This window comes from Vitis riparia, chromosome 7 (assembly GCF_004353265.1).
Source record: "Vitis riparia cultivar Riparia Gloire de Montpellier isolate 1030 chromosome 7, EGFV_Vit.rip_1.0, whole genome shotgun sequence".
Classification (NCBI taxonomy): Eukaryota; Viridiplantae; Streptophyta; class Magnoliopsida; order Vitales; family Vitaceae; genus Vitis; species Vitis riparia.
Window position 1 is genome coordinate 7,018,325 of NC_048437.1, and position 11,818 is coordinate 7,030,142.

At 35.8% G+C, this 11,818-nt stretch overlaps 2 protein-coding genes and 2 non-coding genes across 5 annotated transcripts; 1 reads left to right on the forward strand and 3 right to left on the reverse strand.

Annotated features, from left to right (window-relative positions):
- Positions 1–2,214: 2,214 nt before the first annotated feature.
- Positions 2,215–6,805, reverse strand: LOC117918947 (protein CURVATURE THYLAKOID 1D, chloroplastic). The gene is made up of 5 exons (XM_034835943.1): positions 6,567–6,805; positions 5,352–5,576; positions 2,749–2,855; positions 2,570–2,641; positions 2,215–2,488 (listed from the first exon to the last, which is right to left on the reverse strand). Exons 1-5 carry the CDS (start codon positions 6,697–6,699, stop codon positions 2,417–2,419), a joined length of 609 nt encoding a protein of 202 aa, XP_034691834.1. The 5' UTR covers positions 6,700–6,805; the 3' UTR covers positions 2,215–2,416.
- LOC117919495 lies at positions 3,260–3,345 on the reverse strand. The gene has a single exon (XR_004652091.1). It is a non-coding gene; the product is annotated as a small nucleolar RNA snoR128 (small nucleolar RNA).
- Positions 5,128–5,220, reverse strand: LOC117919494. Its single transcript, XR_004652090.1, has one exon. It is a non-coding gene; the product is annotated as a small nucleolar RNA snoR128 (small nucleolar RNA).
- Positions 6,806–7,146: 341 nt separating the features above from the next.
- Positions 7,147–11,169, forward strand: LOC117918946 (protein CHAPERONE-LIKE PROTEIN OF POR1, chloroplastic-like). Of its 2 annotated transcripts, none has more exons than XM_034835941.1 (5): positions 7,147–7,300; positions 8,388–8,571; positions 8,648–8,751; positions 10,071–10,515; positions 10,721–11,169. In XM_034835941.1, exons 2-5 carry the CDS (start codon positions 8,426–8,428, stop codon positions 10,869–10,871), a joined length of 846 nt encoding a protein of 281 aa, XP_034691832.1. In that variant the 5' UTR covers positions 7,147–7,300; positions 8,388–8,425; the 3' UTR covers positions 10,872–11,169. The 2 variants fall into 2 exon arrangements, with proteins under 2 accessions (XP_034691832.1, XP_034691833.1); XM_034835942.1 differs by having other exon boundaries at positions 8,388–8,505.
- The last annotated feature ends 649 nt before the right edge of the window (positions 11,170–11,818 follow it).

The following is an 11,818-nucleotide window of genomic DNA, read 5'->3' on the forward strand; positions in this document are numbered from 1 at the left end:
GTGCCACTTCGGATGAGTGAGTGGGCCCACCTTTCAAGAATCCACTTTCAAAACTTGACTCAGTGCACCCAGCTGTCGGAACCCCAAATATCAATTTTACCCTTGTGAGTCAATGCCTTAGTGGCCAAGTAAGAGTGCGCTTTTGGAAGCAAATTAAATTTTGTTTTCTTACTTTTTAAACCAACAGAAAAATTAAGGTCTAAGCAGGTAGAGCGTCACACCAATCTTAAATTCTCTTGACAACATTCAGCAAGAAGCCAGTGTTTGAATTTTTACACATTCAATCATGTTTGTCTGATGATAATCATAACATGAGAACTAAGCAATGATGGGAAACATGCCATTTTGAATTTGACATGTTTTCCAGTGAAGTCAGTGATGATAAATAATTCACATTCTAACATTCTGTTTTGTAGAGGTGGTTGACAGAAAATGCCCATTTTTTAATTTGTAAGTGGGGTTAAATGTTAGAGAAATGTTCCCAAATCTGAATGTGCCGACGCATATGCAGAGAGAAAAGCGAAAGTAGGAAACCATGCACTTTTTCCCTGTACTCCACCTGGACATCACTGTATTTGAGTCCTACGCTCCAACCTTACCGACTTACCACTTTGGAGTTAGGCCCGTTCTTCTTTTCTTTTCTTTTTTTTTTCTTTTTTCTTTTTTTAAATAAACATAATTTATAACTAAATAAATTTTATACATAAAGGGGGTCATTTTGACTCAAAATTCCTAAGGAAGGTAAGCCGGATAACTGTTTGAAGCGATGTTTTTTGATGTTCATACGGTATAAACCAGTTTAGCTTTAACTTTAGCTTTAAATGATGCTAATGACCAGCATGTGCATGTAAGTGGTAAGTCATCAAGGAGTAAGAGGGCTGAAATGAGGACAGCCACTTACCACTTGATCACGCTTCAGCTATGAATTCACTTTCAGTAATTTGTGAGCTTGCTTTGGACGGCATAGGCTCATCATATCAAGCTTCCTGTCTTCCGAGATTCTATACCAGAATATCCAGCAGGCCCATTGTGAGAATCCTCATCTTTGATGTTAGGGCCCAATGGAATTTTTATTAGGTTATGTTTGGTTCAAAAAGTATTAAAAAAAAAAAAATTATAAGAAAAATGATTTTATCATATTTGATTTTACTATAAAAAATACTAATAAAAAATTAATTATAATTAAGATTATTAAGAAATTTATATATTTTTAAATTATTTAATCTATATATAAAAGAGTTACATCCATAAATTTTTTTTAAAATAATATATAAAAATAATTTATTGATTTTAAATTTATTTTTTATTTTTTTTCTTTCTTCTATCTTTCCTCTCTATTTTCTTTCCCTCGTATTTTCTTTCAAACTTTATGTAACCAAACATGACCTCCTCTTCAAATTTTATTTTATTTAACTGAAAAAAATAAAAAGCGACCACTATGTCGTGCCAACAAAAGCCTCCTCCTCACACAATAGTTAAGTCTCTTTTCTCTTTTTTATTTTTTCAAATTTTTCTCCCAGTTAAAAATTAAAAACCATGACTAAATTTTCAATTTTCAAATTAAAATTTTTTAAGGACATAAAATAAATCTATTGCTTAATTTTTAAACCATACCTTAATTTGAAAGAAAAAGTACTGCTTTGATTGAAATGCTTCGACCACCAAGGATCTTTTTCCTTGATGCAATTCTTTGGCATGCAAGGTTGTGTGGAGAACCTCACGGGGAGAATATCAAATTCCGATTTAATTGAATCACCACAAATTATTGAAGAGAATATAACTATCTTAAATATTGAGAAACCATGAAATCTACATTGAATTAAAGAATCATTCATATATTACTTGTATGAATCATTCGTAAAAAAATTCAAAATAAAGCATAATGAAATAATTAATAGCATTTGCTACTTATTACACAGAGGATGTCTTGCCAAATCATAGTTCCATCTACAGGCTGCCCATCTAAAAGAAAAATGTCTAAAGCAGACCAAGCGACACGAGGACAGAAAAAAATTGAACAGAAGGCAACCAAGTTAGAACAAAAAAATATATTGATTATTTCTTTTATCCATGCAAATGAGATCCTTGCTTAGCCGTTTGCAGAAACAGAATCAATTTTTAAAAATCTTTAAAAATTTAAAGCCTTAGTTTCGGGTTTTTTTTTTTTTTTTTGAAGTTTAAAAAAAAAAAAACAAACAATAAAAAAGCAAAAGATGAGATGCAATGGTACACTAGTTAGTGGTGAAACCAGTGATACAAACTGTGGTGTGAGTAGCACCATCCCATTTACTTTGATTGCGATGGTAAAATATCAAACTCTGAATTTATTTTTACAAAAAAAAAAAAAAAAATGCTTTACCTATAATACTTGCCCAAATGTCAATTCATTCCCTCTACATGCCCTCTTTGCACTACCTTACTCATCTTCTGAACCTAGAACCTGCTGCTTGAGCTCTTCAATTTTAGCAGCCAACTCATCCCTATTTTGCTGTAATTGAGCAGGTGTTAGTACTCTCTTGTATTAAGAAGGCTACTGATAAAGCAAGATCAGTGGCATATGGATATATACCTTGAAGATTAGATAGCGGGCACTGAACCATAATGTGTAGCCCAGACCCACGATTTCCATCAACTTGGGAAACTGGTTTCACAAAATCAAACACAATCAGATTGTCAGCTATAAGAAGACAAACAATTTTCACAACTCCAACAAACTCCAACTTCCAATACAAAAATAACAACACGTACTATTGGAATAGAATCGATGGCGCCAACGATGGCTGATGCAAACCACAAGGCAGTCAAGGCACCGGTACCATATAGGAGAATAGAATATGGATCTTCTGAGTCAAACTGCAAGTAGTTCATGAATACGTCATAAGATAGCATGTTCTATAGCATCCTTAACCAAGTTGTTAACCAGAATGATTGTAAGTGTCTGAACTTTATAGATAAAATAATTCAGAAAATAGTCTGTAAGGGAAAGGAACACCTCAAAAATTACTCAGAAAATTTCAAATTAAACACAAATTGTGGGCGTATTTAAAGAACCAACTGAATCATACACATTGAAGTCAAAGTTTAAAGAAGAAACAAGCAAGTTTTGCCTCCAAAAGAAGGTACAAGGAATTATTAATAAAATTTGAACCAGTAGAAATTGATGAACTTGATGGACGAACTGACAGAAAAAAGGAAAAAAGAAAAAAAGAAGATAATAAAATGGGGGATTACAAGATGAAAATAAATAAATATGCTTGTGTTGCTCAGGTAACCGCTCAGGATAAACTTTCATCAAGCAATTTGTGTGAACTTTCAATAGATTTCTTCCATTCATCATCATAGCAACCAATTTGGATATTCAAATACCATCCCCCCTTCTCAAGCATTTATGGAAAATTGACCACTCAATAGACAAGTTTTGATATGAAAAAGAAGCAAGAATGAGAAGCGTGTTAAATAAATGAGAAGAAATGGCAGAGAGAGGAGAAAAGCACAAAGTGGACTCAGATTATTAATCACCGGCAAGGCAAATAAAGCCATTCCGATGAGCGAACCTAATAATACAGAATCATCATTACTAAAATAAAATAAAAGGAAAGCACAAAGCAACACAATTAACAAAATATATTACTAAACTTATAAAGTAATTAATCCAAAGTTCCATATTCTTCCAGACAGCAAGGTATATGCCTCATGATAAGAAACACTCTCAGTTCTCCAACACAGAAACATAAATATATCTATAAAAACATTTAAATAGAATTGATAAGGAAGAAATTCTATCCCAGCAATCATGCTACTTAAAAAAAAAAAATTAATAAACAAGCAAATTGTGTCTCTAGATATGAGTGAAAAGGCTTGAGTTGCTCAGATAGTCGATCATCAATGAACATGTAAACTTTCAATAATTTTCTAGCAATCCTCATAGCAACCAGCATGCAAATGCATGCTTATCCAGTAAGGTTTTCCAGATAATCCATTTAAAAATATAAATAATTATGTGAACCAAAAAGCTAAATAAGGTCCACAAACAAGACAAAGAAAAGTATTTACACGGAAAGAAAATAATGCTAAGCAGATTCCGATCATTTTAATTCAATTTTTTTTTTGATAAGTTAAGGGGACTCAGATCATTGCAACTTCGGCAAGGCTAATAAGCCATTGCGACGAGCGAACCTTATAATTTTAATCCTCCTTGTCCTCCAGTACTAAAGAAATTTTAGGAAAGAATGTGAAAGACTAAAAGAATCTAAAAACAAATTGATAGAAAGAGGAGAAATTCAAGTGTGGATGTAGTCAACATGCCATAAAACCCATCAGTAGAATTTGGCTCCAGAAGTATAAAAAGAACCAAAAGATGATTTAGCTATTGTGAGGAACTAAGGGTCCTTTGATAATCATATTTAGTGCTAAAAATACAAAATAAATCATCATCATGTGCATTTGTTGTCTTTGATAACAACAATTGCTTAAGAAGAAATATCCAAGAAAAAAGGACTCCGATTTACAGTCAGAGAGACAGAAAACAAATGCTGAGCATGCTCTATGGTTGCAGCTTTAAAATTTTATACTCAAATAATATTTTCATTTGTGCAAATTCAGTAGCTTAAACTCTTCAGCTCCCTAAATTCAGCATGAAACCTTGCAGTTTCCAAAATTCAAGTTTCATCAAAATGCTTCATAACTGAGAAAACACACAATGCAATAAGGATAAGGATAAATGTGTCATCCAAACTTTCATTAACTTCTAACATTCTTGCCAATATGCATTCAAATGCACTAACTTCCCACCCTACTTAAAACCTGGTTCTCATGTCTGTAAGAAAATTGAATGACCATTTAGAATACTTCTATTTATCAAGAAGGAAGCTGAGTGAAGAGTTTCTGTTCACAAAAAAAAGAATAATCTGAAAACTAGTTGATATAAAATAAATTCAATCCCATGTAAGTAACATAGCTGGTATCCGAGAAAACTTAAGAAAATAAGAAGATCGAAGAAACTGGTGAAAGAAAGAGGGATAAAAAGGGATGAGAAAACTTAAGACAACAAGAAAATTGAAGAAACTGGTCAAAGAAAGTTGGATAAAAAGGGGTGTAGATAGAGTTATGAAACAAGTGAAACATGGGTTGCTCAGGTAACCGCTCAGGATCGACAAGGTTGTCGACAATCTCATCAAGTATTGAGACACTTTCAATAAGTTCCTATACTCATCATTGCAACCACTCATTTTAACTACAACCCCTTTCTCTATTTGTAAGGAATCCAATTATTTACAACAAATTGGAGTCAAGATATCACTACCAAACTGACAGTATAAATTAAATAACTTATTGTGAAATAAACCTTTATATGAGATTATCCAGAAACTCAAAAGCCACTGTCTGCTCTTCCACTTGTGAATCTTCTATGGGTGCTTCTGTTGGAATAACTTCATTGTATATGTTTTCTTCAGTTGCTGGAATATCTTCCATGACTAGTACACTGTCACGCTCTTCTCCGATATACTGATCTGCTCCACTTGATGATCCTTCGGATATTGATGCCCTCAACAATGGATTATTGAAATAAAGAGAACCTGAAGAAGAAAACAAAAAAAAAATACTGCAACTGTAAATCAAGATCCACTTTTTCCTCATTTTTCTGGATTTCATAGAAATTTACTGCCAACTGTAATGGCAGGATGACACCTCATGCACAAAAAATACATTACAAACAGTTATTGCATTGATGGCTTAACAAAATGCGCAACTCACATACAAGATGCTTGCACTATAAATCATGGAAAATAAAAAAGCCTCAGATGCATCTCAGGATCCATCTTACTTTCCCATGGGTCGCAAACCACAAATATATGTAAAAGACCAGGATATGAATGATAGTAACAGCATCAAGAAGAAATACAGAAACCAGATATACTAGTCAGAAACTATACGACCTAATATTATTATTTTTTTTGAATTTCTGCCTTCAGTTAAAAAGAGAAGCTGCATCGAATCAATGCATATTTCATTTCCAATCCTAATTGATCCCAATCCCAAATGTCAGAAAATCTCAATCAATAACCGCCCAGACAATATAAGAACCGATTTTCAGAGAAGATCCCTGGTCTGTTGCCATTGATTTTTAATAACGACTATAATAGAATTTCGAAGATAAATGAAAATCAAACCATAAGCACATATGTCCACCCCATGCTTATGGGATCGGAAGGAAATTCTAAGCCACAAAACAGTATGAGTTCATCAGCCTTATAAAGTCGCAACGATCTCTGATCTGGACTAAAAATTCTGCATCAACCGCAAAACCTAGCTGTCATTTTATTTAGGGTTCTGGAAAACCCACTAATGGCACAGTACAAGCCCCCAGCCGTATAAAGCCCTACCGGCTCCAATCTAGTTCAAAACTTGCACACCAACTAAAAACCCTGAATGTTTGTACACTTAGGGTTTTAAGAAAAAGACATTGGTGAACAGAACTACAGAAACCGCATCAGATGGACAAAAAATGTATGCGTAGAGAAAGGTAGGGTTCGGATTATAATAAATGTATAATGCAAAGCACAAACCTGGACTGGTTCGAGAGATTGGAGATTGTTTGAAGGGGATAGATGTTGTTTTCCATCGGAGACGATTTGCGAGAGGATTGAAGAGGGTGCGGTGGTGAAGATTAGAGAAAGCGCGAGTAGTGCAGAGCTCCATTGCAGGAGGCTGCGCTGTGCTCAGTACTCAGTAGCAGAGTAGTGAGTGGCGCTCGCTGCTTGCCGTTGGATCAATAGAGGGCTAACGGAGAGTGGGAGACTGAGACATGTTATTGCGTTAAAGCCACTCTTTATAGGGGGTTTTGGCTAGGGTTCTATCTTTTCTGGAAATTACAAGCCAGCCCAGGTTTTCTCTTAATTTCCTTTTCATTCTTATTTATATATGTAATGAAGAGTATCAAAAGTTAAATTTTTTAAGTCATCCCTAGGATGAAAAAACATGTGTTACACTGGGCCAAAATATTGAAAAAGGAGACACGTTTGAGGCCCAAACCTGACTAATTAGCTGAGTGGGCCTTTATTCTGAATCACGGCTGCGCTGCGCTCCGGCCCATCCGGACTTGGGTAAGGAAACCGCAAACAAATCCGGAAAGCTTAGAAGCGATGAAGAAAGCAAAGCATTCCTGTGTATAGGGTCGGCATTGTCAGAGTCGGCTCTTGCATTCCCTCACTCCACCCATTCTCTGCGTTTTTGCCAAGCCCAGGGCTGCGATTATCTATAGCAACATAGGTAAAGCCTTCGTTCTCCGTCTCTGAACCAGGTATGTTTTTTCCCGTTTTGCTCGACTTCAATTTTTGCTGCTTTCGTGTTTCAAGTTCATTTTGTTTTCGTATGCAAAATTTAGTGTTAGGATTAACCGGTGAAGATAGCTGAAAGACATTGAGGAGATGTGCCATGAAAATTAACATTTCAATTGGGTAATATGGAAGCAGCTCCATGCCACCATAGAATAGAAATGCAGAAATGAGTTAACTTGTTCTGTTTCGAAAATGCCCTTAGTTTTTCACCTTTTGATGGAGTATTAATTGGTTTACTGGGTCCGATCAGAATGCTGGGAGTTCAGGTAGACCCATTGAATTTCCATGGGATTCCAAACGCAATTGGGTTCTGAAATTCATTAGTTTTGGAACTAAGCATGCTTCCCACTTGGGGTTTCTCGCTAACAATGACAGATATTAGTCAGTTTTTGGGGAGATTGTCTTCCCGAATTGTGATTATTTCCATTTTTCTTCTTCTTATGGGTGTCTTTTGTCCCTCCTTTTTGGCATTCTTCTCTGCTTCACATTAAACTCTTCCTTTCTTATATTGGATATGAAGCAATAATCCAGCATAAAAGAGGTGGTTTCACATTTGGTAAAAGCCTTAAAGCAATCTCCTCTGAGCATTGTCAATTTATGATAAACGATGCAATGAAAATGTGGTTTTCAGAGCTAAGCTTGAACATTGTGTCCATCCCATGGCCAAAGATAACCAACAAATAAGTACTATTGTCCACCAATTAAAAGGCATTAGCCATAAAAAAAAAAAAAAAATGTGATTGTGGATAGTTGGATTCATTGAATGGAGTTATTTTCTTGGCTTGATTGTTCTTGAGTGAGATTTATCAAGGACTCAAAATAGTATTACTCATACCCATTTGTGTGTTGTTCCACGGAATTTAGATGCCATGGCTGATAACTTTTTGAGACATTCTTTCTTCTCATCAAATCACCTTCACAGCAAAGACAAGCCTGTCATAATAATTTCTATTTTCAAGTTTATGAAAATGATTTAAGTTGCCATTTTCTTAATCCAATATCGAATTTTCTGTTCGAGCGTCAATTCATATAGCTTGTGTATTAAACCAGGTTTGCAGTGTGACAACAGCCAGCTGTTTGCTTTAGAGATGACTCTGTGTGGATTGGCTAGTAGTCCATCAATATATCGTCTCCGCAAACCTGCACAGGAGCCCTGGTCACTAACCAGGCAAGTTCCTGATTTTCTAAATATTAGGAAATCCAGAGAAAACATGGAGTTATTTGGTCTAGAAAGGTATAGCTTTGATTATCTCCAACCACTGAACTTTCTTGTGGTGTTTAACATATCATTATTTTCTTTCCACATGCAGAAATTATTGGACTGGTTCGATGCGGAGATGTAATATACAAAGAACTCACTTGATCAAGTGTGCAATGGATTCTTCCTACAGCAACATGGCAAATGACCCAACTGGTAAAATTTACTTTCTGCACTATTTCATGCTTGATTGATGTCTCTACTTCATTTCATATTATCTTATTAAAGATGCATATTCAGTTCTTTACCATGCATTTTCATTTGGCCAACCTTTGAGTGGAAGGAAAAGATGATCGTATTAGGTTTCTGTATATGAGATGCATCTTAGAGATGACCATCTTGCGACATTGATTTAGCTATTTCTTTGCTTGCATGGCTAAGAGCTTTATGTTGTTGAGGTTCATTTGGCTCAAGTTGAAAATCTAAGGATCTTGTTTGGTAGTACTCCCATTTCCTAAAATGAAAACAGTGTACATGCCCATACACTTGTTTCAGGATTCATTTTATTTGGTTTTTTCTTTTTTTTCCTTTCTGGTTTTTTTGTTTTGTTTTGGTTGTTTGTTTGTTGTTGTCTTTTTCTTTTTCTTTTTCGTTCTTTCTTTCTTTTTTTTTAATTCTTTTTTCTTTTGTTATTTATCAAACTATGTCATTTTCATTTTTTTTTCCATGCCAAAAACAGTTGTAAAGTAAAGGTTGCCCATAAATGAGTGTGTCTGGATTAAATGAGTGTGTCTGGATATTTGTGGTTAGATTTATCGTTTCTAAACTTATATGATCCTAAAAGAAACGGTCTTCACATGTGATGCGTTATTTGAAATTGGGCTAAGAGATGAAATCTCTTAAGGAGTTGGGAGCCATGCATGCTCAGATAGTCATATTTGTACCCCCTTGTTTTGGAATGCCAACTTCTTTCATCAAAATATTTGGAATACCGCTACTGTTCCAACTATTTGTCTCTCTCCACTCATTTAACAAGCAAGACAGATGGTTATTGGACAGCCCTGGTTCCATAGCATTAGGTTGATGTTTGAAGAGCTTTGTATCAATGTTGGTTCCAAAACCTTGGTTGGTGTCCTTGTAACGACCCGCACCCAACCGTGTAGATATTGTCCGCTTTGGGCCCAAGGGGGCTCTCACGGCTTTAAAACGCGTCTACTTAGTTAAGAGAAGTCTCTACATATATAGCGCCAGGAACTTGCTCCCCTATCCGATGTGAGACATCACAGTCCTTATGTAAGACCTAGCTTATCAGATTTTAATCACACTTTCTAGAAGCTACTTCTTAGTACAATATGATCTTCTTTTGCATAACTCATGTTTTTTCTTCTTAGTTTGTTTACTTCTTGAACTTCGCAAATCTTTTTTCGGGTTTACTCATTCTGACCAGAGTTTATAATTTTGGTTCACTTGCCAATAGAAAAAATGAGCTGTTTCCATCTCTGAAAATCTCTTTTTAACTATCATTGTAAGTGCAGCCATCTTTCCCAGAATCAATATAAGGGACCCATACAAAAGACTTGGTATTAGCAGGGAGGCTTCTGAAGAAGAAATCCAGGCTGCCAGGAACTTTCTGGTGCAGAAATATGCAGTGCACAAGCCAAGTGTGGAAGCAATTGAGTCTGCCCATGACAAAATAATAATGCAGAAGTTCTATGAGAGGAAGAACCCAAAAATCAACATCAAGAAAAAGGTTAGGGATGTAACTCAGTCCCGTGTTGTCCAGGCTGTTGTGAGCAGATTTCGTACCCCATCTATGAACTTCATCATAAAAACATCAATTGCATTTATAATACTCGGGGCTCTCACTGTTCTCTTTCCAACGGAGGAAGGCCCTACTCTTCAGGTGGCCATTTCCCTGATTGCGACCATATATTTCATATATAATCGACTGAAGAGCAAAATGCGAGCATTCCTCTATGGGTATGTGCTGTGATATCTATTAGGCCCTTTCATTACTTCACAGATCTTCTAATTCTCCATTCACCAATCACACAATCATCACATTCTCAGGACATCCAAATTAAATTTGACGTTTCTGTTAGCACCCCTAAGCATTCAGAACTCTGAGTTGTTATAGTGGTAGATATTTCACATCTCTCAAATATTGATTTATTGGTCTGTACAGGGCAGGAGCTTTTATTCTCTCGTGGCTACTGGGAACCTTCTTGATGGTGTCTGTGATTCCACCAATACTTAAAGGGCCTAGGAGTTTGGAAGTGACAACTTCATTGACAACCTATGTGCTTCTTTGGGTTTCTTCTACTTATCTTAAATAGTATCGATTCTTCAAGAAACCCCAATTTTGTTGGTGAACCAGATCTTTTGCGCCCATGGCTGTACAGAGCAGGGCAGTGTCTACATTGGGTTGAATGGGTTTCGAAGATTAGAGCTTTTGGGGAAGAGTGGCTGCTATGTTTTTTTTTTTTTTTTTTTTTTGAAGGATGTGAGACGATAGGGTGAAGAGCACAGAACTGGTAAGGCATGGAGAAAGTAAAACCTGCTCATTCATTTGGAGTTTGTGTAGCGTTCATATGTTCTATGTCTCTTTCAATAGATTTTTCCCCTTTGAACTCATTAATTCATGGTGTTCCTTCAATGGAACATCTGAGGACATTCGCTTATAAACTTTTCCATCACGAGAGGTAGGAACAGAGAGGGGCAGATCTATTTTTGTGGGGACGGACCATGTACGATGATGGTGGCCCCATCCATTAGTGGGCCTTGTCCATCTACGGCCCACTCCNGAAATTTACTGCCAACTGTAATGGCAGGATGACACCTCATGCACAAAAAATACATTACAAACAGTTATTGCATTGATGGCTTAACAAAATGCGCAACTCACATACAAGATGCTTGCACTATAAATCATGGAAAATAAAAAAGCCTCAGATGCATCTCAGGATCCATCTTACTTTCCCATGGGTCGCAAACCACAAATATATGTAAAAGACCAGGATATGAATGATAGTAACAGCATCAAGAAGAAATACAGAAACCAGATATACTAGTCAGAAACTATACGACCTAATATTATTATTTTTTTTGAATTTCTGCCTTCAGTTAAAAAGAGAAGCTGCATCGAATCAATGCATATTTCATTTCCAATCCTAATTGATCCCAATCCCAAATGTCAGAAAATCTCAATCAATAACCGCCCAGACAATATAAGAACCGATTTTCAGAGAAGATCCCTGGTCTGTTGCCATTGATTTTTAATAAC

What these genes read in the sequence shown, in the direction of transcription:
- LOC117918947 (XM_034835943.1), bottom strand. Translation starts at nt 6,699, where the DNA reads ATGGAGCTCTGCACTACTCGCGCTTTCTCTAATCTTCACCACCGCACC. An exon ending in AATCTCTCGAACCAGTCCAG is followed by an intron (nt 5,577 to 6,566) that starts GTTTGTGCTTTG and finishes TTTCTTCTTCAG; the next exon opens with GTTCTCTTTATTTCAATAAT. An exon ending in CCATCGATTCTATTCCAATA is followed by an intron (nt 2,642 to 2,748) that starts GTACGTGTTGTT and finishes TTGTGAAACCAG; the next exon opens with TTTCCCAAGTTGATGGAAAT.
- LOC117918946 (XM_034835941.1), top strand. Translation starts at nt 8,426, where the DNA reads ATGACTCTGTGTGGATTGGCTAGTAGTCCATCAATATATCGTCTCCGC. An exon ending in GAGTTATTTGGTCTAGAAAG is followed by an intron (nt 8,572 to 8,647) that starts GTATAGCTTTGA and finishes TTCCACATGCAG; the next exon opens with AAATTATTGGACTGGTTCGA. An exon ending in CATGGCAAATGACCCAACTG is followed by an intron (nt 8,752 to 10,070) that starts GTAAAATTTACT and finishes TTGTAAGTGCAG; the next exon opens with CCATCTTTCCCAGAATCAAT.